A 25,097-nucleotide genomic window follows, 5' to 3' on the forward strand; every position below is an offset into this window, starting at 1 on the left:
CTTCTCTTAAGATACTGCTACCCACTTGTTCTCTTAAGATACTGCTACCCATATGCAGTACTTTGAATTTGTCAGTGTTAAACTTCAGTTGCCACTTCACAGCCCATCTACCTAACTTTTCTAGATACTGTTGCAGTAGCATACTGTCTTTTCTGCCAAATCTGCCAACCTTTGTATCATCTGCAAACTTGGACATTAAGCCTGATATACGTTCATTGATATTATTATTATTAGCCATATGGTGCAAGGAATCCAGCTCAGGACCCTGGGTGTGCCAAGCCCATACTCACCAGATGTGAGCCCCTGGGGTTATCGTTGATAAATAGACAAAACAGCAATGGGCCCAACATGGAACCCCGGGGGACTCCACTAATAACATTAGTCCACAAAGAGCATTGTCCATTTATTACCACTCTCTGTCATTTCCCACTCAACCATCCCTTTATCCATTGCAGCAACTTGCCCTTAATGCTATACCACTCCAATTTGTATATCAGTGTTCCATGTGCAATGGTATCAAAAGCTTTCCTGAAATCCAAATATACGATATCAAAATTATTTTTTGCATTCCTTTGTGACCGCGTCGTAGTATCCAATCAAATTGGTCATACAAGACCTCCCCTTAAACCCATGCTGTGTCCGAACTATTACTGCAGTCTTGTCTGACAAGACTTTCCACTTAACAAACCCATGCTGTGTTTGAACTATAACTGCAGTCTAGATGATCACGCATTGCTTCTTTAACCAGTGACTCCTTTATTTTCCTTGTAAGAGAAGTTAAACTAATAGGTCTGTAATTGGTTGTAACCCTCTGATCCCCTTTGTGAATTGGAGGAGGCCCCCATGACCTCAATCTACACATCTCCAGTCCATGGGGACCTTCCCCAAGTCCAAGGAAGCTTTCATAATTATGAAAAAAGGCTAAAAAAGGATTTTCTTACTTCCCTTGCTGCTTCCTTTGATATAACTGAGGTTGTATAGTGAGATAACTTTAATATAATGAGGCTGCTGTTGTTGTAAAGCAGTAGTTCGTATTTTAATGCTTGTGCTGCTATTAATTGTTTTAACTGAAAATCACACTTTAAAATGGAATTAATCTTCATATAATAGTTGGTAATAAGTTTGACCTCCATCCAGTAAGAATTTGGACATTATCATCAGGTATTTTCCTAGATTTAGATGGATTAATTTCATTAGGCTTAGTGACTAAGAGATCGCATCGTTATAACATTGTATGCCATTAACGATCGCTTTGATTAAGCTTGTTGTCCAGCCTTATTCAACCGCTGGAATGTTCACTTTAAATGAAAATAGCTTTGTCAGCCACATTGAAAATCGGAATTAAGTAGTTGGTGATCGCTGAAAACAAAAGTGAATATATAAAATTTTGAAAGAGCTAAAATCCTCCTTACCTTAAAGTAAACACTTATATTATAGCATTAGAATTAGCAGAGGCATTTGATGCTGCTTATGCAGCATCAGCCAAAAAAACATAAATATTTAAAAAAATAATAAATAAATAAAAAATAACCACTTCACCCCTCTGTTCGTTCAAAATACCTGTCCAGCAGAGCCTTAAACTTATTTAGGCTATCAACTTCTACGATAAGTGATGGAAGTCTGTTCCACCAACCAACCACACGCTGGCTAAACGCAAATTTCCTCACGTCTATCCTACATCTGTCTTTCCTCAATTTGAATTTATGCCCTCTCAGGTGATTATTCTTAGCAAGAGGAAGAATCCGATCAGCATTGAGCATGCTCAAACCATTCAAGGTTTTATCCACCTCTATCAGATCACCTCGCCAGTGCCTAGTCTCCAGACACTGTAATTTGCAAAACTTAAGCCTTTCTTTGTAAGAGCACCCCTTTGTTCCATTCACCAACCTTGTTGCCCTTCTCTGTACTCGTTCCAGCATCTTTACAGCCTTCTTGAAATGAGGCCTCCAGACCTGTATACAGTACTCTAGGTGTGGCCTGACCATTGCCTTATACAAGGGAATAATCACCTCCTTATCCTTGCTAGAAAAATTCCTATATATCATTGACAATACACCATGAGCTACTCTTGCAGCCCATCTGCACTGCTCAGAAAACTTCATATCTGCCTGCACAGCCACCCCCAGATCCCTTTCATTCTCTACCACTGTCAGTGTAGTACCACAGAGTTGATACGTTGCTCTGGGGTTGCTGTTTCCCATATGTAGTACTTTACATTTGTCAATGTTAAACTTCATTTGCCACCTCTCAGCCCATCTGCTCAACCTTTCCAGATCCTGTTGCAGTAGCATAGTGTCAGTAGTGTCCTTGACAACCCTGCCAACCTTCGTATCGTCTGCAAACTTGGACATTAAGCTTGATATACTATCATCAATATCATTTATAAATACAGAAAACAATAATGGACCCAATACTGAATCCTGAGGGACTCCACTAATAACATTATTCCACGATGAGCAGTGTCCATTGATTACCACTCTGTCTTCTCCCCCTCAACCACCCCTTTATCCATTGCAGCAATTTGCCTCCAATGCCACACTGCTCCAATTTGTGCAGCAGTCTTCCATGTGCAACAGTATCAAAAGCCTTTCTAAGATCCAAGTATATAATATCAAAGTTATTCCCTGCATCCAGTTTTTTTGTGACTGCATCGTAGTATCCAATCAAATTGGTCAGGCAAGACTTCCCCTTAACAAAACCATGCTGTGTCTGAGCTATAACTGAAGTCTTGCCTAGATGATCCTGCAGTGCTTCTTTAACCAGTGCCTCCATTAATTTTCCGGTAACAGAAGTTAAACTAACAGGTCTATAATTACTTGTGTTGCCCTTTGATCCTCCTTTGTGAATTGGGGTTACATTTGGACATCTCCAGTCCATGGGTACTTTCCCTGAGTCCAAGGAAGCTCTCATAATTATGGCTAAGGGTTTGCTTACTTCCTTTGCTGCCACCTTTAATATAACTGGATAGATCCCATCCACCCCAGGTGCCTTTCTTGTATTTATCTTCAACAATTTCTCCTCCACTTTACTCTCAGTTATTACAAGATTCTCTAGCTTACTGCCAGAGTTGAATACAGCTCTGGCATTTCCCTCGCTGAATAACTCCTCATGTGTGAATGTCGATGCAAAATATTCATTTAGTTTGTTAGCTACCTGAGCAGGATCATCAACAGTTGACCCATCGATATCAAGTGGACCAATTTGATTCATCCCTTTCCTTCCTTCTAGAGTTTACATAAGTAAAGAAATCTTTGCTGTTTTTCTTTTCATTCCTTGCCAAACATTTCTTGTAATCTGTCTTCGCCTGCCTAACCTCCTTTGTAACTTGGTTACAGATCAACTTGTATCTAACGTAGGCTTCTGTGTCACGTGTTAATTTGTGTGTATCCCATGCATTTTTCTTCTCTGCCATATGTCTCATTAGTTCATCTGACATCCACTTGGGCCTAAACCTTGAACAATATTTCTTAGTGGGTATGTAAAGCCTAGTAGCTTCCAAGATAAGTTCTTTGAATGCTTCCCATTTTTAATTTGCTGTTGGTAACGTACGGAAGTTATATAAACAGAACTCGTAGATAATATTTGATACTGAAAAATATTGAAAAATGATATCAGTGTTGTGATACAAGTTTAGGGTTATAATTTTGTACTGAAATTGAAATTTTATTGAAATTAAATCGAAATCATGACTCAGACCCGAGCAGCAAAGCAAAAGGCTCAAGCTAATGGGAGTGCTGTGGCTCAGAGGAAAACTGAGGGGGCAGTTGCCCTATGAATCATAGCCTTTTAAAATGCACTGCTTGCATGATGCTTGTGGAGCAATCAGGTACAGGACATGATATTGCCATGGGGGATGTCTTTGTGTGTGTGAGCGATGCAAGGAGTGTAACAAAATCAGGCAACAAATCAGGGTTGTTATGGGCCTACATGAGAGATTGAAGGACAGTGGATGCCCTCGAAGGATATAAAGTGAGAGGCCTATCAAGCTCTCAGCTGCCCACATCAATGTTAGAACTTGCACTTGGTCATCACGCAACACAGCGGCAACCCCCAAGGCAGAATGTGCTGGTCCCACAGGAACTAGTAGTTGTTGGTGACTCTATTGTCAGGGAAATGGTGAACATGCTTTGTAAAAAGGATGGGTGGAACAGGACCAGGGTATGTCTGCCAGGGCAAAGGTTGATGACGTTGTAGAGCGGATATCATGTTTTAAGGGCACAAAAGGTGATATAATTGTACACGTTGGCACTAATGATATAACGAGTAGGAGACTGGCAGAATTACTAAACAATTACCAGTCACTGTTGAAAAAAAGCCATGAATTAGGGTTGAAATTGAAAGTGTCTGCAATTCTGCTCAGACATGATAGGAGGGAGTATATGATTGAGAGCCTTGTCGATCAATTCGGCCCTGGAAAGATTGTGCAAGGCTCAAGGGGTAGAATTTTTTCCAGCCTGGTCGGTACTTGTTAACAGAAGGGACTGCTTCTACAGGGATGGGATACACTTAAATAGAAAGGGTGCAAGAATATTTGCTGAAGCTATCGAGGCAGTGTTAGGTGGGTCAGAAACTGCTAGCTTGGGAGGGGATACAAGGACTAATAGATTAACAGTAGCCACTGGCAGAGGTGAAAGTGATTCTTGCACTGCTTCTATTGGAATGAGCAGAAGCCTGGAAAGCAAGATGCAGGATATTTCAGAGACTGCTGGGGGTCATTGCAGTACAAGTAAACGCATGGGTTTTTTTAGGGTAGCTAAGAAAAAGAACAGTTGCATGTATACTTGCATGTTCATCAATGCTAGGAGTTTTGTAAATAAATTTGATGAATTTAGGGTGTTGCTCTTGGCATCAAGGGCGGATATGGTTAGGATATCAGACACGTTCTGTCACACAGATATAAGGAATGCAGAACTAGAATTTGGGGAGTACAATGTCTACAGAAAGGATAGATAGGATAGGAAGGGAGGAAGGGTTAAGCTATTAGTTAAGAAACACATAAAATCCAAGGAAGTGAAGCCAGTTGACATCGCTGGACAGTGCAGTGTCGAGTCCGTTTGGTGTGACCTAAGCATTAGAAGATGAAAATTGAGAGTAGGAGTGTGCTATAGGCCTAATGACTCTGATGAATATAATAAGAAACTCTACGGGAAAATAGTGGGCCAGTAAATCAGACAGTCTTATAATGGGGGATTTTAATTTCCCAGATATTGACTGGAATTTGTGGGTTGGTCATTCACACACTAGCAAGGCTTTTGTGGATTTATTGGATGATTGTTTTCTATATCAGCATGTTCGGGAGGCAACTAGAGGGAGAAATACTCCTGATTTGATTATCAGTAGTGATTCTTCATGCATTAAGAATCTGCAGATAGAGGAACCAGTAGGTGGCAGTGATCACAGTGTGCTGAAGTGGGATTTACTCAAAGGGGTAACTACCATATAAAACTACCATGAGAATATTTGAAGGGTTATTGCTTTCATAAAGGTGACTACGATGGTCTGAGATAGTATTTAAATTCTATACAGTGGGACCAACTGATGATGTTACCAACAGCAAATTCAAAATAGGAAGCATTCAAAGAACTTATCTTGGAAGCTACTAGGCCTTACATACCAACTAAGAAATATTGTTCAAGGTTTAGGCCTAAATGGATGTCAGATGAACTGATGAGGCATTCCAGAGAAGAAAAATGCGTGGGTTACATACAAATTAACATGTGACACAGAAGCCTATGATACATACAAGTTGATCTGTAACCAAGTTAAGGGTTGCTCTTACGAAGAAAGGCTTAAGTTTTGCAAATTACAGAGTCTGGAGACTAGGCACCGGCGAGGTGATCTGATAGAGGTGTATAAGGCTTTGAATGGTTTGAGCATGCTCAATGCCAATGGGATTCTTCATCTTTCTCAGAATAATCACCTCAGAGGGCATAAATTCAAATTGAGGAAGGACGGATGTCGGATAGATGTGCGGAAATTTGCCTTTGGCCAGCGGGTGGTTGGTTGGTGGAACCGACTTCCATCACTTGTTGTTGAAGTTGATAGCCTAAACAAATTTAAAGCTCAACTGGACAGGTATTTCGAACGAACGGAGGGGTGAAATGGGAGTGGGTGTTTTTTTTTTTTTTTTTTTTTTTGGCTGATGCTGAGTAAGCTTGCTTTCTTGCATCATATGCCTCTGCTAATGCTAATGCTAATGCTAAGTTACAAAGGAGGTTAGGCAGGCGAAGTTAGATTAATCCTTGGCAAGGGATGCAAAGAAAAACAGCAAAGAGTTCTTTACTTATGTAAACTCTAGGAGGAAGGAGATGAATCAGATTGATATCGATGGTTCAACCGTTGATGATTGTGCTCAGGTAGCTAACAAACTAAATTTATATTTTGCATCGACATTCACACATGAGAAGATATTCTGTGAGGGTAATGCCAGAGGTGTACTCAACTCTGGCAGTAAGCTAGATAATCTTGTAATAACTGAGAGTAAAGTGGAGGAGAAACTGTTGAAGATAAACACAATAAAGGCACCTAGGGTGGATGGGATCTATCCAGATATATTAATGGAGGCACCAAAGGAAGTAAGCAAACCCTTAGCCATAATTATGAGAGCTTCCTTGGAATCAGGGGAGGTACCCATAGACTGGAGATGTGCAAATGTGAACCCAATTCACAAAGGAGGGTTAAAGGCTGACACAAGTAATTATAGACCTGTGAGTTTAACTTCTGTTCCAGGAAAATTAATGAAGGCACTGGTTAAAGAAGCACTGCAGAATCATCTAGACAAGACTTCAGTTATAGCTCGGACACAGCATGGTTTTGTTAAGGGGAAGTCTTGCCTTACCAATTTGATTGGATACTATGATGCAGTCACAAAAGAACTGGATGCAGGGAATGACTTTGATATTATATACTTGGATCTTAGAAAGGCTTTTGATACTGTTGCACATGGAAGACTGCTGCACAAATTGAAGCAGTGTGGCATTGGAGACAAATTGCTGCTATGGATAAAGGGGTGGTTGAGGGGGAGAAGACAGAATGGTAATCAATGGACACTGCTCATCATGGACTAATGTTATTAGTGGAGTCCCTCAGGGTTCAGAGTTGGGTCCATTGTTTTCTGTATTTATAAATAATATTGATGATGGTATATCAAACTTAATGTCCAAGTTTGCAGACAATACAAAGGTTGGCAGGGTTGTTAAGGACACTACTGATGCTATGCTGCTGCAACAGGATCTGAAAAGGTTGAGCAGATGGGCTGAGAGGTGGCAAATGAAGTTTAACATTGACAAATGTGAAGTACTACATTTCGGAAACAGCAACCCCAGAGCAACATATCAACTCTGTGGTACTACACTGACAGTGTTAGAGAATGAAAAGGACCTGGTGGTAATTGTGTAGGCAGATATGAAGTTCTCAGATTAGTGCAGACGGGCTGCAAGAATAGCTCATGGTGTCTTATCAATGATATACAGGAATTTTTCTAGCAGGGATAGGAAGGTGATTATTCCCTTGTATAGGGCAATGGTCAGACCACACCTTGAGTACTGTATACAGGTCTGGAGGCCTCATTTCAAGAAGGATGTAGAGCTGCTGGAATGAGTACAGAGAAGAGCAACAAGATTAGTGAATGGAACAAAGGGTTGCTCTTGCGAAGGAAGGCTTAAGTTTTGCAAATTACAGTGTCTGGAGACTAGGCACCGGCGAAGTGATCTGATAGAGGTGTATAAAGTCTTGAATGGTTTGAGCATGCTCGGTGCTGATGGGATTCTGCCTCTTGCTTAGAATAATCACCTGAGAGTGCATAAATTCAAATTGAATTCAAATTGAGGAAAGACAGATGTAGGATAGATGTGCGGAAATTTGCATTTAGCCAGCGGGTAGATGGTTGGTGAAGCAGTCTTCCATCCCTTGTTGTGGAAGTTGATAGCCTAAACATATTTAAAGCTCAACTGGACAGGTATTTCGAACGAACGGAGGGGTGAAGTGGAATTTTTTTTTTTTTTTGGCTGATTCTGCATAAGCTTGCTTTCTTGCATCATATGCCTGTACTAATGCTAATACTCTCAATTTTGATCTCCCAATGTTTATGTCAGAACAACATGACTCGACACTGCACTGTCGACTGGCTGCACTTCCTTGAATTTTATGAGTTTCTTAACTAATAGCATAACCTCTCCTGCCTTTCTATCGTGTCTATCCTTCCTGTATACATTGTACTCCCCAAATTCCAGTTCTGCATTCCTTATATCTGTGTGACACCATGTCTCTGATATCCCAACAATATCTGCCTTTGATGTTTTGACCAACACATCAAATTTATTTAGCAAACTCCTACCATTGGTGTATATGCAAGTATACATGCACCTGTTCCTATTCTTAGCTACCCTAACACAGCCTGTGTGTTTACTTGTACTACAATGACTCCCAGCAGTCAGTCTCTGAAATACCCTGCATCTTGTTTTCCAGGCTGCTGCTGATTCCAAGAGAAGCAGTGCAGTATCCCTCACCAAGTCTTAACCTGCTGTAATAAATTTGAGCTGTATCCTTTATGTTAATGTATATATTGTTAATCTGTTATTGTTATGTTTATCCTTCTTGCAAATGTTTGCTGTGTAGGGGTAGATGTAACTTCCCCTTTTCCTTTACTTGAATAAATAATAATAACTGGATAGATCCCATCCACCTTAGGTGCTTTTGTTATGTTTATCTTCAACAATTTCTATTCCACTTTGCTCTTAGAATTTAAAAAATCTCGGACCACTGTAGTCACCTTTACGAAAGCAAACACCCTGCCCTTTACTCCTGATAGTAGTTAGATCTTTAAGTAAATATAACGTCAGTTCATTGTGATCACTGCCACCAAGTGGTTACTTTATCTGCAGATTCTTAATGCATGAAGAATCACTGCTGATAATCAGATTAAGAGTATGACTAACTATGGTTACTTCTCGAACATGCTGGTGTAGAAAACAATCATCCAATAAATACACAGAAGTCTTGCTAGTGTGTGAGCGACCAATCCACAAGTAGAGAAGTCTATATCTGGGAAGTTAAAATCCCCCATTATAAGACAATCTGATTTACTGGCCCACTGTTTCTCTACACAGTTGCTTGTTGTACTCATCAGAGTCATTAGGTCTACAACACACTCCTACTCTTAACTCGGTTTTCCCACTGCTTATGTCACACCAAACTGACTGAACACTGCACTGCCCACCCATGTCAACTGGATGCACTTCCTTTTTTATGTGTTTCTCAACTAACAGCATTGCCATCGGCACTCGTAGCATGGTGCCAGGTGGTGCTAGTGCAACACCTTCAGATTCCGAATAATACACAAATTTTAATATTTTCATTAATTTATTGAAACATTAAAACGATACAAATTCTACACGAAATGTTGCCTTGGCTGTACATGTAAATCAGTGAAACTTGACTTAATTAAAATAATGAGATATTTAATGTATTCGGAAATTTGTGAACATAAAATTATTCCCAAATCCTTCACCTTGCAAAATATCCACCGAGCACCCTGAGCATCACCCCTCCTCCTCCTTCTATCCTGTATCCTTTCTGTACACTTTGTACTCCTCAAATTCCAATTCTACATTCCTTATCTCTGTGTGACACCATGTCTCTGATATCCCGACAACATCAGCCTTTGATGTCTTCACCAGCACCTCAAATTCTTCAAATTTATTTACCATACATGAAGTATAAATGCACCTGTTCTTGCTCTTAGTTACCCTTATTATTTTTCCTTTAAGCTGGCCTGTATTTGCATTGCTTTTTTGGTTAATTTTGCTTTCAGCGTTACAGATTCTCCATCTTTGATATCGAAGTACACATCAGTTGGAATATTGAAATATTGTGTTTAAGATATTTTTGTTTAATATGGGATATTTTGATATGACATATTGTACTGCATTCCTTATATCTGTGTGACACCACGTCCTTATATCTGTATGACATATTTCAATTTTCATTTTTCATTTATTTTCAGAAATTGAAATGTTTTCATAATTTGATATGTTTTTGTTGCATAAATATAAAATTATCTTCTCCTTATTTATAGGCGTCCCTTTCATTATCCTGTTACTCATCAGGGACTTATTTCACAAGATTCAACCTCAGAGGCAGCTGCAACTTATAATCGTTATAAATATTATAGTAAACTCACTGATCCATCAGTAGATATTCTTGTAAGTATAAAATTGCTAATATTTTTCTTTTTGTTTTTAAAAGTGTGTTCATAGAATTATTTGAATTTGCTGAAAGGAATAGCTCTGCAGCAGTTTATTTTTACTATTGAAGAACTGTGTTCCCGTAACCCAGCAATGGATGCATCCATCCAAAAAGTGGTACAGTGCCTATTAAATATAAAAAAAAAAAAAATTTATATCTGCCAGAGTGATATCAGTATGAGTTTAAGCATTCCTCAGTTATTGCAGGTTTCTTTTGATCTGCATCATTAATTGTTTTGTTAATCAAGATGTTTAGCCATAAACAAATAAAATGGGGCATTCTCATTAAGTGCCTAATGTGTTCTATCATTAAAAATATGAATATTTAACGATTTTCATATTTTCTTCGAACTTTTTGAAGAAAATATGAAAATTGTTAAAAATTCGTATTTTTTTCAAATATTGAATTTGAAGTCCGCCAGGTGTTGCTTGGTGAAGATGTAGACTTCTGTAGCTGCTGCAAATGGATAAGTTTTCCCCTGAAATTTTATTGTAATTTTGATTATTATGGTGAAATATTAATTTGTGTTTTAAAAATGGATTAAATAGGCTTAGTATCTTGTGATTTTGTAAGTTGCAACTCTCTACTCATACTGCTGTCGTGCTGGTGTTTTGGCGGGAATATTGTAGCATAACCAGTAGTTCAGAAGAATAATAGGGTTTAAATTGTAATAAGTATTTTGAAGGTTTTAATCACCTTTTGGGCATATATCTTTTGTATTTAGCTAAGAATATAACTAATTTAACATTGTGATCGTTATGGTATAGCGTAACTTGATAACGTTTACCTCAAACTTGATTGCTAAGGTATAATGTAGTGGAATATGTATTACTGCATTAGCTTAATATAGTATTGTATAGTCAAGTATAGTATAGTAAATTAATCAATTTAATTTATTCACCTTATTAATTTTCATTGTTAAATAATTAACTAGAGCACCAAAGCAACGTGCAAAGTAGTGGGAGTGCTGTAGCTCGGGGGAGAACTGAAGGGGGCGATTCTCCAACGCATCACAGCCTTAAAAAATGTGCAACTTATGAAATGTTTGCAGTTCTTTCTGGAACGGGACATGATATTTCCAAGGGTGTGTGTGCCAAGGGTGTCTTTATGTGTGCTCTATGTAAGCAGTGTGCAGAAGAAAGGCACCAACTCAGCATTGTTATTGGGCATTTATGAGAGCTTGAAGAACAGGGTAGAAGCTCTGGCATTGAAGATCAGTGCCAGTGTTTGCACTTGATCGTCAGGCAACCTTCAGGGCAGAATGGGCTGGTGCCACCGGAGCTAGTTATTGTTGGTGACTCTATTGTCAGAGTGAGAGGAAATATATTGTACAAAAATGATAGGTGGAATAGGACCACGGCATATCTGCCAGGGGCAAATGTTGATGACGTTGTAGAGCAAATATCTTCTAAGGGCAAAGGGTGATATTGTTGTGCACGTTGGCACAACAATATCACCCTTTGATATCAACAATATTAACAGTAGAACAATATCAACAATATTAACAGTAGAACATCTGCAGCCATGATGACTTCCAGCAGTCCTTGAAATCCCAGTACCTCGCTTTTCAGGCTGCTGTTCAACCTAATAGAAGCAGTGCAAGAATCACTTTTACCTCTTCCTGTGGCTACCATTAATCTATTAAACTGTGAATTCCCCCAAGCTAGCAGTTTTCAGACCCACCTAACACTGCATTGATAACAACAGCAAATATTCTTGCACCCTTTCTATTTAAGTGTATCTCATCCCTGTAGAAAAAATCTCTGCTGTTAACAAGTACAGACCATGCTGAGAAAAATTCTAACTCATGCACCTTGCACAATCTCTCCAGGGCTGAACTAATTGACAAGGCTCACATTATATACTCTATCCTATTGTGTCTGGGCAGAATTGCAGACACTTTCAAATTTAACCTTAACTAGTGACTTTTTTCCCACATTGGCCTGTACTTGTTAAGTACAGGCCAATGTGGGGTTGACGGGATCTATCCAGTTATATTAAAGGAGGCAGCAAAGGAAGTAAGCCATATTTATGAGAGATTCCTTGGACTCCCCTGAGTCCAAGGAATCTCTCATAAATATGCACACACCCATGGACTGGAAGTGTGCAAATGTATCACCAATTCACAAAGGGAGTTCAAAAGGTGACACAAGTAACTACAGACCTGTTAGTTTAACTTGTGTTCCGGGGAAAATAATGGAATCACTGGTGAAAGAAGCATTACAGGATCCTCTAGACAAGCCTGCAGTAATGGTTAAGACACAACATGGGTTTGTTAAGGGGAGGTCTTGTCTGACCAATTTCATTGGATACTATGATGTGGTCACAAAGGAACTGAATGCCAAAAACAAATTTGATATATTCTTGGACCAGGAAAGCTGTTGATACTGTTGCACCTGGAAGACTGCTGTACAAATTGGAGAGGTATGGCATTAAGGGTAAGTTGCTACAAGGGATAAAAGGGATAAAGGGATGGTTGAGTGGGAGACGACAGAGAGTGGTAATCAATGGACACTACTGTTTGTGGAGAAATGTTATTAGTGGAGTTTCCCAGGGTTCGGTGTTGGATCCATTGTTGTTTTGTATATTTATCAATGATATTGATGAAGGTATATCAGGTTTAATGTCCAAATCTGCAGATGATACAAAGATTGGCAGGGTTGTTAACTAAAGTAAAAACAGTATGCTACTCCAACTGGATCTAGATAAGTTGGGAAAATGGGCTGAGAAGTGGCAACTGAAATTTAACATTGAAAAATGGCAAAGTACTGCATATGGGTAGCAATACCCGAAGAGATGCATACCAACTGTGTGGTACTACACTCAGGGAAGTGGAAAATGAAAAAGATCTGGGGGTAATTGTGCAGACAAATATGAAGTTTGCTGAGCGGTTGCAGACGGGCTACTAGGGCAGGTCATGGAGTCTTGTCACTGATATATAGGAATTTTGCTGGCAGGGACAGGGAGGTGATTATCCCGTTATACAAGGAAATGGTCAGGCCACACCTCGAGTACTGTGTACAGTACTCTAGGTGTGGAGTACTGTGTACAGGTCTGGAGGTCTCATTTTAAGAAGGATGTAAAGTTTTTAGAATGAGTACAAAGATGGCCAACAAGATTGGTGAGGGGGAACAAAGGGGTGCTGTTACCAAGAAAAGCTGCAAATTGCAGTGCCTGAAGAGTAGGCACTTGTGAGGTGATCTGATTGAGGTATATAAGGCCTTGAATGGGTTGAGCAAGCTGAATGCTGATGGGATTGTTCCTCTTGATCAGACTAAGAACCTGAGGCGGCACAGTTTCAAACTGAAGAAAGATAGTTGTAGAATAGATGTGCCAAAATTTGCCATGTATTTAAATCCCGGTATTTTTGTATCAATACTGGGATTTAAATACCAAAATAAAATGACCAGGATCCCAGAATCTTGGTATTGTAAGCCCTATTCTACATAAGTTGAGTTTTACATGTCGGAATTTCCCAAAAGGCTTATGCAACGCTCGCAACTACGTGCACTGAATTTGATTGAAGCAAAAAAGAAAAGTTCAAAGAACATGTAAATAGAATTATTTATTCTGTTTTTTTTTATCTTATGCCTAGGTAAAATTACAAAAGTGTGCAATTACAAAAATTGTAAAAAAAAAGGGAGGAGAGGCATAATAGTTGCCAGAATCAACGTCTTTGGCTGATAAATATGCCGCTGCAGAGGTTGAGAGCTGTGGAAATTTAGAAGGGGTTTTTTTCTAACACATCACAAAATTTCTCTGCTGCTGCAGAATCTGCACTGGCGATTTCACTGAATACTGTAACGTTTTGCAAACTAGCCCGATGTTTGAAAACTAGCCCGATGTTTGAACCTATTAAACCACATGTTGCTTGCCATGAACTTGACTTGGGGTTTTCCATACTTATCTTCATAAATACTTCTTGCTTTTGCTTGAATGGGCATTAGACTCAGGAGCACTTGCTTCTGAATCTGATTTTCCATTCCTATTATTAATAGCTTTTCCATCTGCAATATAGCACCTGAATGCTGTTTTATGATCACTGTTGATCACAAAATGATGAACAGTGATCATTTTGTTCTGCTTCATACTTCTTAATCATTTTCATCTTCATTTCTAAATCAATTTTGTTTTGTTTCCTAGCACTGCCACCACTTGCACTTTCCATTGGTCGCTTTCCCTTCATCACTATAATGCCCCAGGGGCTCACATCTGGTGAGTATGGGCTTGGCACACCCAGGGTCCTGAGCTGGATATCATCTTTCTCTCTCTCTCTCTCTCTCTCTCTCTCTCTCTCTCTCTCTCTCTCTCTCTCTGTCTCAGGTAACTCCGAATTTTTTTTTTGGCAGGTGCAGCATAAGCCTCAGGCTTCCTTGCACCATGTGACTAATAATAATAATAATAATGAGAAGATCCTGAAAATTATGTTTTTTATATGACAAGATTTCAGTTAAGAGGAACACATTTCACCATAATAACATATGTTCTATGTGCGCAAGTTTGCCTTTAGCCCACAGGTGGTTGATTGCTGGAACAAACTGCCATCTGTTGTTGTAGAAGTTGAAAGCTTAAACAAATTCAAGGCAGAATTGGACAAACATTTGGAGCGAGTGAATGAGTGAAATGAAAAGGGTTTTTTTTTCCTTTTTTTTCCTTTTTTTTTGGCTATATCAGCCAAAAAAAAAAAAAATCATGTGCCCTTGCTAATTGGTGTGAAATAAGCACTGGGAAAGGAAAAATGAGAATAGGTGTGTGATATAGGTCTAATGAGCAATTGTGCAGATAAATAGTGGGCCAGTAAATCAGAATGTCTTATAATGGGACTAATGTGCAACAGTATCAAAAGCCTTTCAAAGATCCAAATGTATGATATCAAAATTATTCTTTGCATCCAGTTATTAGCCATATTAGTCAGACAAGACTTCCCCTTAATAAGCCCATGCTGTGTCTGAGCTATAACTGAAGTCTTGTCCACATGATCCTGCAGTGCTTCTCTAACCAGTGCCTCCATTAATTTCCCTGGAACAGAAGTTAAACTAACAGATCTGTAATTACTTGTGTAGCCATTTGATCCTCCTTTGTGAATTGGGGTCACATTTTCACATCTCCAGTTCATGGGTACCTCCCATGAGTGCAAGGAAGCTCTCATAATTACAGCTAAGAGTTTGCCTACTTCCTTTACTGCCTCCTTTAATATAACTGGATAGATCCCATCCACCCCAGGTGATAAAAAGAAAATAAGATTTTTTGAAGATAAGGGAATAAGGGGGGGAGAATTAAACTGCATCTTGTCTACGACTATCTCAGTACAAAGCACCAACCAGCACAGAATCCAAAAGGACATTTTCTGCTGCTAATTAAATATGTACCAAAATTAGATCCAGTAAATAAAATTACTTATTTTATTGCATCTAATTGTCATCAAACTTTATTGCAAAAAATGTTTTTTTTTTTTTTGGAATACCGGTATCCTGGTTTCATAAATTAAAAATACCGAAATACCGGTATTAAGATTTTGACCCAGTATTGTGAGCACTAACGTCGAGTTTGTGGAGGATCCATAGTTTGTCCCAACTGTGGATCCTCCTGACTTATGCAACCCTTACATAAATCACAGAGTGCCTGTAGTCATCATAAATATTCACATATATCTGTGAACATTATAAATGTTCACAGATATATGTTCAGTTGTTTGTGCTTAATATTCATTGAAAAGTGCTCCTCTAAAACTGCTAAACTGATGAGTGTACATCTCTAAAATCCAGAAAATTTTAAAATATTGCACCTCTCATTTCCCGAAGTGTGCCAGATTTTGCTGTATTTTTTACTGTATTTTATCTTGGTAAAATAGCAAAATACAGTTAACCATATTTTTTTTTAACCAAGCAGTTAATGGCAATGCTTGGTCTGTGAGAACCAAACAAAATGTTTATTTTATGTTTATTTCGTTTTATCATCACTGAAGATGTTGTGATATTTTTCAGCTTAATTTGAAAGCCATCTTGATGAATTTTTTAGGGGATTTAATATGGCACTCGCTTTAATGCATGTTACTCTTCTCTTCAAGCTGAATATGGTCTGCTTCTAAGTGATCAGCCAACATTGTATTCTCAATGTCTTATTTGATAAATAGCTTGCCACTCTGGGGAGTTAGAATGCTTAATCCATTTTCTTTCACTAAAAATTTAATAATTCAGTTTTTCTCCATATTTGAAGTGACAGATTCTAATGATAGCTTGAATTTACTACTGTGCACTTTCGGGGAGCACAATCACATGCCAAAAATTTGTGTGCTGTTATATGACCTGTCATGAAAGCAGTTATGTATTACTGATATTTTCCTAAAAAAAAAAAAAAATAAAGATTAGGTTAATTCTGAACCATCCTCTTAAATATAAGTTTTTTTTTAATGATTGATTTCTCTTTAGGGTCCATAATCTAACAAAGGGAGTTCCTGTAGTACCATTTACTTTTTGTGTTAAAATTAAAAAAAAATTTTTTTTTGTTGCACTTCGATAGCGTTCTTTTTGTACTAAGTAACTCTCCTTTTGGTGACAAAAAGGTTGCTAAATAGTTAGTTAATAATTTTATAAAGGTCATTTATAAATTTTGCGATAAGTATTTTTTAAACAATTTTCAAAACTGGAGTTGTCCCGGCAAGGAGGTACTCAGAGAGCCAGCGTTGAGGCGGCGGTGGTGGTGGTGGGGAGGTGCCTGTGTGGAGTCTTGCACGACCCTCACCTGCCAGTCGCTTCTCCCCAAGACTTAAATCGCTTCTCCAGGAAGAAGTCACAGTCGCTTCTCCCACCCTTGTGGGAGAAGCGACTGTGACTGGAAAGACTCCAATAGACAATGTTTTCGTTAGTTCCTTAGTTTTAGGCCAAGCTGGGGTACTAGAAACTTTTTTTTTGTTGCCATAATTTGTATCTCAAACAGAGAGCTTTAGCTCTCTATTTGAGATACTGCACTAACGACCATTCGTGACTACAGACCCTTCATCCTGAATGCTCATCACTCAGTAGTTGACTGATTTTTTTGTAATATTGTGTGATTTTGTAATATTTTGTTGCCATAATTTGTATCTCAAACAGAGAGCTTTAGCTCTCTATTGAAATTGGATCTTTTTTTTGAGTTGTTGATTTCATTAGTTAGTGCATTTGTATTTACTACATAGTTGAATTTTTTAGACAAACCAAAGTTTGTACAATGGCATCATTATTGTAACATCTCATGTGAAATCCTACAAAACTAGTTGCCCTCCTTATGCTTCAAATAAGTGGCCCCAGGTGCCAAGCGATTGTGACCGAGCGATTTCTCTCTTATTTCACTGCGATTTTCTAAAAGGTGAATTCTAGTTCTTTTACATTCCTCTCCTTAATAAATCCTTTTATTTTAAAAGCAGCTCTTGTATCAAAAGTATTGGTAGAGAACAAGGAAGGAAAGTAATGTTTCTTTAGTTTTTCATATTTTATAGACTAACTCCTACTAATTTTGCTTGGTCACATCAGACACTGCTCCTGCCTCCCCATGGCAGGGCCAGTAACCTTGGCAGATAAGTTCATCTGCCAATTGCTAAAGGAGCCAACATGGATCAGAATATGTTTCCATCTTTAAAGCTGACAAGTTGTCGGCCAAAGACAGAAAATGACCATGATCCATCGCAACCAAATAGGTTTAAAACTAATTCCTCGGCAATAGATTTGCCTGCATTTTTAATAATGCACTCACTATCAGAACAGCCTCTCAGTAAGCTATCCTCTCTTTTTTTAATCCAAAAACACCTGGAAAGTATTGCAGGATCTCAGGGTGTAATATCTAGTTGGAACCTGATGAATGTGACAGAGGAAGAAATTAAAGAAGGGCTTCAGGAACAAAATGTAATTGCTGTAAAAAGAATTATGATCAAAAGAGACAATATACTCACAAGTACCAGAAATATCATTCTCACCTTTAACAGTCCAAACCTACCCTCATCAGTAAAAGCAGGATATCTACTTTTCCGCATTTGTCCTTTCGTTCCTAATCCATTGAGATGTTATAAATGCCAAAAAGTATGGCCACTCTCAAACAACGTGCAGAGGGAACCCAGTTTGTCCCAACTGTGGATCCTCCAATCACATTCAAAGTGATTGTTCGGTGAAAGAAATGATCTGTCCCAACTGCAAAGGCGACCATCCATCCTGCCTACTCTAAAACATGTGAGAGATGGAAAACGGAGAAAAAAAATTGTGAAATATAAAGCTGAAAACAAAGTTAGTTATCAAGAAGCAAGAAAATTAATTGTATCCACTGTACCTAAACCTACCTATGCCAATATTGCAAAAAAATATCAAACAATAGCCACTCAAACTGATGTTACTTCCATCAAACATATCAATCTCCGACTGGGCTCGAGCTGTCCTCTCTCAGCAACATTCCAATCTCCTTAAGCACTCAGACCAAGCAAGTAATATGCCTCTTACGATAAAATCAGGAGTTTTCTATTGCAAATTGAAGATTGTCAGCAACTAGTGAAGGTTTGCTGGATTCCATCACATTTAGGCATAAAAGGAAATGAACTGGCTGATATATCTGCCAAAAATCCATCAGCTTTAGACCTAACCTCTGGCCCTATTCCAGTGCCTGGTTATAATATCTTAATTCAAGCAGCATGCCATGCACAGTGGACAGAGCTATGGCATAATCAAATGAATAGCAAACATTTCCAGTTGAAACAAGACCCAAAGTTCTGGCATTCGAGCAATCAGACAGTACTGCGGGAAGACGTGGTACTCACACGGATAAGGATAGAACATGCCCATCTGACTCCCCTCCATCCATTTATGGGCGATGATCATCCTCAGTGTCCACACTGCTGAGAACATCTAACAGTTAAACATATTTTGATTGACTGTCCACACTATCAACAATGTTGAGCTTCAATTCTTCAAAATCTGGCTAATCTTCAAGAACCGTTGACATTACATCATATCATTGGAGAGGAGGCAAATATTAACGAACTTTTCTGCTTTTTGAAACAAATTGGAGTGTATAATCTTTTATGAATAGGTTTCAGAACTGAAATGAAATTGAACTGGCTTCATTCTTAATTATTTTGTGATATTCCTACGAATAGGCACACTATATCAATAGCAGCTAATGTGCCAGTAAACAACTATACCCCCCCCCCCACACACACACTTCAAATAAATAACACTATTAGAGATGACTACAGTTATTTATTTTCTGTTAAAAATTGGTAACGAATAAATAAATAAGAAAGTAAATAAAGGTTGAGAACCCAGTTATCACTTATTTACACATAGGTCACTTATTTCCACAGGTTACATTAGGTAATATTATCATTCTGTAAATCCTTATTTTTAGATTTCTAGATACTTATTTGTTTGGATTTTTTCGACCACATAAAAGCATATATTTCCAATTTGAATCCTGGAATTAATTTCTTGTGATATTATTAGCAATCATTCAGAATACTTCCAAAGTACTTGAAGCTTGACGTTTTCTCTACTGTTTTATTTCTAATGTTGCTATTGAGTCCTCATTATTACTAAATTTAAGGTATTTTGTTTTTTTTTTTTTTTGTTTATTTTTAGGCCTAATGAGATTAGTCTTTTTTTCCAACACTGTTAAATTAGAGATGAAGTTCTGTGTATCATCATTGACCAGGCTTATGTCATCTGTATACTCAAGGCCTGGTGTACTCCTTTCCCTGTTTTTTCCACTTTTCTTATCACTTTTTCCAAAGTCAAATTAAAGAGCAGGGGTGAAAATGCGTCACCATGTTTTAATCTTGTCATGATTTCAAAGGGATCCAATTTTTAATTTTTTATTTTAACTTTGTTTATCGATTCTGCCATGCATATTTTTGTTATGGTGACTAGTTTCTTTGGGATTCCAAATTTTAACATTGTATTCCAGAGTTCATCTCTTCTAATATTATCATATGCCTTACTGAAGTCGATAAAGAGCATGTACATGTCCTGGTCATATTTGTATTTTTTCCTCCATGAGTTGTCTGACTGTAAAGAGTTTATTAGTTGTGGAGTGGTTTTTCTTAAAACAACATTGGTAGCCCCTTATTGTTTCCTTTGTGCAGTGTTAGCCATAGTAGTATGATATTTGACAGAATTTTGTATGAAGTGTTTAAAAGAGAAATCCCTCTAGAGTCATTATAGCCTGCTCTTAGATCCTTTCTTGTGAATGGGACATGTTATGCTTTTTTTCAGGTTAGAACAATAACCTGTTGATCAGGTTATTGTTCTTTTCTCCAGATTTGTGTTTATTAGGTTGTGAATGGCTTTATGCAGGTTTTCGCCTTCTACCTTAATGAGTTCAGTTGGTATATTATTGCTTCTTGGTGCTTTGTGATTTTTCAGTTAGGGGATGCTGGATTTTACTCCTAGTGTGGGTTCCTGTATTTCTGGCTCTGCATTATGGACTTCCTCTCTTTGTCTGTGCTCTTCTTCCATTTTTAAATTAAGAAGTTCACTGAAATATTCCTTCCATCTTTTGAGGAATTCATCTTTAGATGTTAGGAGGTTTTTATTGTTATCTTGGACAAGGGTGTATAGGGGTATAAATTTAAATTGATGAAGGATGGTTACAAGTTAGATGTGCAGAAATTTGCTTTCAGCCAGGGCATTAGGTGATTGTTTGAACAAACTTCTTGGTTTTTATGGACGTGGTTTATAGAAATTTAAGGCGGAATTAGACTAATTATTAGTGGGGATGGACAGGTGATGTGGGAATTATTATTTTTTTAATAATTGTCAATACTACTAATACTAAATAAACTTTTAAAAAAGTAGAGAATTTTAAAGGAATTATGAAAGGTAATCCTACCTCAGATTAAGATTCAAAATTTCATGTTGCAGAATATACCAGATCATGTGGTTCCATCTTACTTCTTTTTCCCATTTCCATCCCTTGTTAGGCCAAAGGGGAAACAGAGCAGCATTATTACAGTGTAAGTATTAATCGATATTTTACTAGAGAACTAAAATATAAAATTGCAGGTATTTTTTCTGTATTTTTTGCATGTTTGCAAGCCCATTTAAGAATAGTTAAGATCTGATTATATTTTATTTCAGAGATTTGACACTAATAATTATAGCAAAAGCATTATTTCATTTTTTATGAAATAATGCTTACCTCTTCCAAAACACTTAATTTAACAAGAAGATGATACTTAAAAGACACACAATTTAAAAAAATTGCTTTATAGAAATGCACACCATACCACTGGATTATCAAATTAACAATCATAGACAAAATTGCTAGAAATTTTTTCTTCCTTAGGCTGGTGCATAAAAATAGGTAAAGGGAAAATAAGAGTCCGTAGATTGTATAGTGATTTGCACTCGCATCAGATGTGTGATAGGCGAGAATTTGTGTAGTCTGGGAAATTTAATTTGTGAACACCATTTGACCTACACAAATCACTATGTGATCTGCTGTATCTAGGGATCTCTTATTCTTTCTTTACTTAATTTTGTTCACTAGCTGAAGGTAGAAGGTTGTGAAAACTGATCCAACTTTGGAACAGTTTTGAGAAGCTTCCTGCTATAGTTACTGTTGGCGACTCAATTGTCAGGGGAAACAGGGAAATATATTATGCAAAAAGGATAGATGGAATAGGACCAGGGTATGTCTGCCAGGGGCAAAATTTGATGAAGTTGTAGCGCAGCTATCATCTTTTAAGAGCACAAAAAGCCAGTATCGTTGTAAGTGTTGGCACTAATGACATTAAGTGTAGGAGATCTGCGGATTTACTAAGCAAGTACAGGTCAATGCTGAAAAAAAGTCGCGAGTTAAATTTGAAAGTGTCTCCAATCCTGCCCATGCACCTTCACGATGGTGGGACTGTTAGTAATCCTGGGTATAATCTCCATGCACAAGTACATGGTGGGTGACCACCCAGGTGTGAACCAACGTAAGCAGAGGTCGAGGTGTCGCACCCAAACCACATGGAGGAACACCGCCCCTCTATGTTACCAGGCAGTACTAGGTGGTAGATGACTCTCATCAACCAGTGAAATACCACTACTTTGCTTATTGGAGGCTTGAAGTGGTGGAACCCATGTTTAGTCTCTAGAGCTAAGTTCCGGTCAACCCTTCCCTATCTCTTCCATCATGCAGTATGATTGATGACATTTGAGGTTATGATGAACGTCGTGGCGAGATCCAATATTCCTTACATTTCGAGGGTACAGCTCTAAAACTGTGTTTGCAGGCCGGCTGCTACACCAGACCGAACCTATTGGTAACTCTCTAGGAGGCTTCCGGATCAGCTAGTGTATAATCTTGCTACCTCTACTCTGCCAGATAGTGACTAGAGGGAGTCTGAGTAGTGTGTATGCGGGGAGCATTGTCGAGGCCACGTTATATCAGGGATCTGGGTATATTCTTACCACGTGTACGCCATATCCAAAAATTTCATTACTTCATACAGCATGTCCCACCCACTTTTTCTTACTATTGAATACACCATGAATTGTCAAACTAATAAAGCAAGCTTATCTGCGAAAAGATCTAAACGTCCCAAGCACTTGCTAATTCATTTCACAAATATACGTGGTCTCAATTCTAATCTCAACGATGTCCATTTCCACTTGCAGTCTGCCAAACCCCATGTACTTTTTCTGACAGAATCTCAGTTATCGGTTGATTCAACTACTGCTCATCTCAGATGCCAAAATTATTTGCTGTATGATTCCTTTCGCCTCAAAGGTGGTATTTGTGCATATGTCCATTCTGATATTCCCTGTCAGAGACTTGGCAATTTGGAATCTACTCTCTTTGATCTTCTCTGGCTTAAAATCTCTCTACCTCATTGTGTAAAATTCATCTGTTGTCTCTATCGTTCTTCCAACTCCACTAATCATTTGGAGCTCTTTGACTTTCTCTCTTTGCAACTTGACTTTCTCCAGTCCAAATTTCCTAACATTGAGGTAATTTTCTTTGGTGATTTTAATGTTCACAACTCCAGCTGGCTTCTGTTTTCTAGTCACACCGACCCAGCCAGTCGAGATGCTGAGGATTTTGCAATTACTAATGAATTTGCACAGATTGTTCATTTACCTACAAGAATACAACAATTCTAAATACAGCCAGCAGGCTTGATCTTTTTCTCACAAACAACCCTTCTAAGTACACGGTCGAAGTGAGAGGTCCTTTAGGCACTTCAGATCACAACTTGGAATGTCTCTTCTCCAATGGAGCCTTTATCTCATGGCTATTCCCAACCTCATGTTGTTTGGCATTACAAGAATGCAAAATGGGATGACCTGCGAGATTTCTTTTCTTCTTTTCTTTGGTCGGATTACTGTTGTAAAACTTCTGATATCAACGTTTGCTCAGATCGTGTCAGTGAAATTATTCTTGCAGGGAATCCTTTATCACACACTCCACTTTAATACCTCTTCATTCGACTTACTATGAACTAAAATGATGCTTTTTTTTTTTTTTTTTTTTTTTTTTTAATGAAAACCCCAAACACAAGAGATATTAGAACCTATAGTACTTAGTACCGTGCTGGTTAGAGGCAAACTTCTGCACAATTATTCTACAACTGTCTTTCCTCAATTTGAATTTATTTCACCTTAAGCAATTAATCTGGCAAGAGGATGAATCCCATCAGCATTGAGCTTGCTCAACCCATTCAAGGCCTTATACACCTCCATCAGATCACTTTGCAGTTGCCTAGTCACCAGACACGGTAATTTGCAAATATTAAGCCTTTCTTCGTAAGAGCAACCATTTGTTCCATTCACTAATCATGTTGCCCTTCTCTGTATTCATTCCAGCAGCTCTATATCCTGCATAAAATGAGGCCTCCAGACCTATATACAGTACTCAAGGTGTGGCCTGACCATTGTTTTATACAAGGGGATAATCACATCCTTATCCCTGCTTGAAAAATTCCTGTATATCATGGACAAGACACCATGAGCTACTCTTGCAGACTGTCTGCAATGCTCAGAAAACTTCATATCCGACTGCACAATTTCCCCCCAGGTCCTTTTCATTCTCTACCACCTTGAGTGCAGTACCACATGCTTCATACATTACTCTGGAGTTACTGCTTCCCATATGCAGTACGTTATATTTGTCAATGTTAAACTTCAGTTGCCACCTCTCAGCCCATCTGCTAAACTTATCCAGATCCTGTTGCAATAGCGTACTGTCATTAGTGTCATTAACAACCCTGCCAACCTTCGTATCGTCTGCAAATTTGGACATTAAGCCTGATATACCATTATCAGTATCATTAATAAATACAGAAAAAAACAATAGACCAACACCGAAACTTGGGGGACTCAACTAATAACATTACTCCACAAAGAGTTCATTGATTACCACTCTCTGCCTTCTCCAACCTTTATTCATAGCAACTTTGCCCTTAATTTTTTTTTTTTTTTTTTTTATGAGAACCCCAAACACGAGAGGTATTAGAACCTATAGTACTTAGTACCGTGCTTGGGTTGGAGGTTGAGAAGACGAAAGAAGATATTTGTTGACATTGGACTTGAACTTCTGTAGATTGTAATTTTCAGGAAATACGTATGAAGGAAGGTTGTTCCAGAAAACGGCAGTTGAATGAATAAATGAGGAAGATGAAAAGTTGGTTCTGTGGGTTTGAAGTTGGACAGTAAATGGATGTTGGCTGGTGGCGGCACGTGTTCGGACTGTTTTGAAAGAGAGAGCGGGAATTATAGAAGCCAATTCAGAAGAACAGTGCCCATGTAAATATCTGTAGAAGAGGCATGCAGCAGAAACAGTACGTCTATGAAAAAGCGAGTGGAGAGACTCTGTTAGAGATGAATCATTAATTAACCTAACTGCCCTCT

General features: G+C 38.3%; 1 protein-coding gene across 1 annotated transcript in view; it reads left to right on the forward strand.

Annotated features, from left to right (window-relative positions):
• Window positions 1–25,097, forward strand: part of LOC150081164 (sodium-coupled neutral amino acid transporter 9 homolog) — a 240,840-nt gene that overhangs the window by 12,009 nt on the left and 203,734 nt on the right. Inside the window, exons 2-3 of the mRNA XM_090380964.1 lie at window positions 10,076–10,202; window positions 21,123–21,214. Coding sequence (XP_090237090.1) covers window positions 10,076–10,202; window positions 21,123–21,214 — 219 coding nt within the window. The remainder of the gene's footprint in view (window positions 1–10,075; window positions 10,203–21,122; window positions 21,215–25,097) is intronic.

This window comes from Mastigoproctus giganteus, chromosome 9, assembly GCF_048544385.1.
Source record: "Mastigoproctus giganteus isolate SK-2022 chromosome 9, ASM4854438v1, whole genome shotgun sequence".
Taxonomy (NCBI): domain Eukaryota; kingdom Metazoa; phylum Arthropoda; class Arachnida; order Uropygi; family Thelyphonidae; genus Mastigoproctus; species Mastigoproctus giganteus.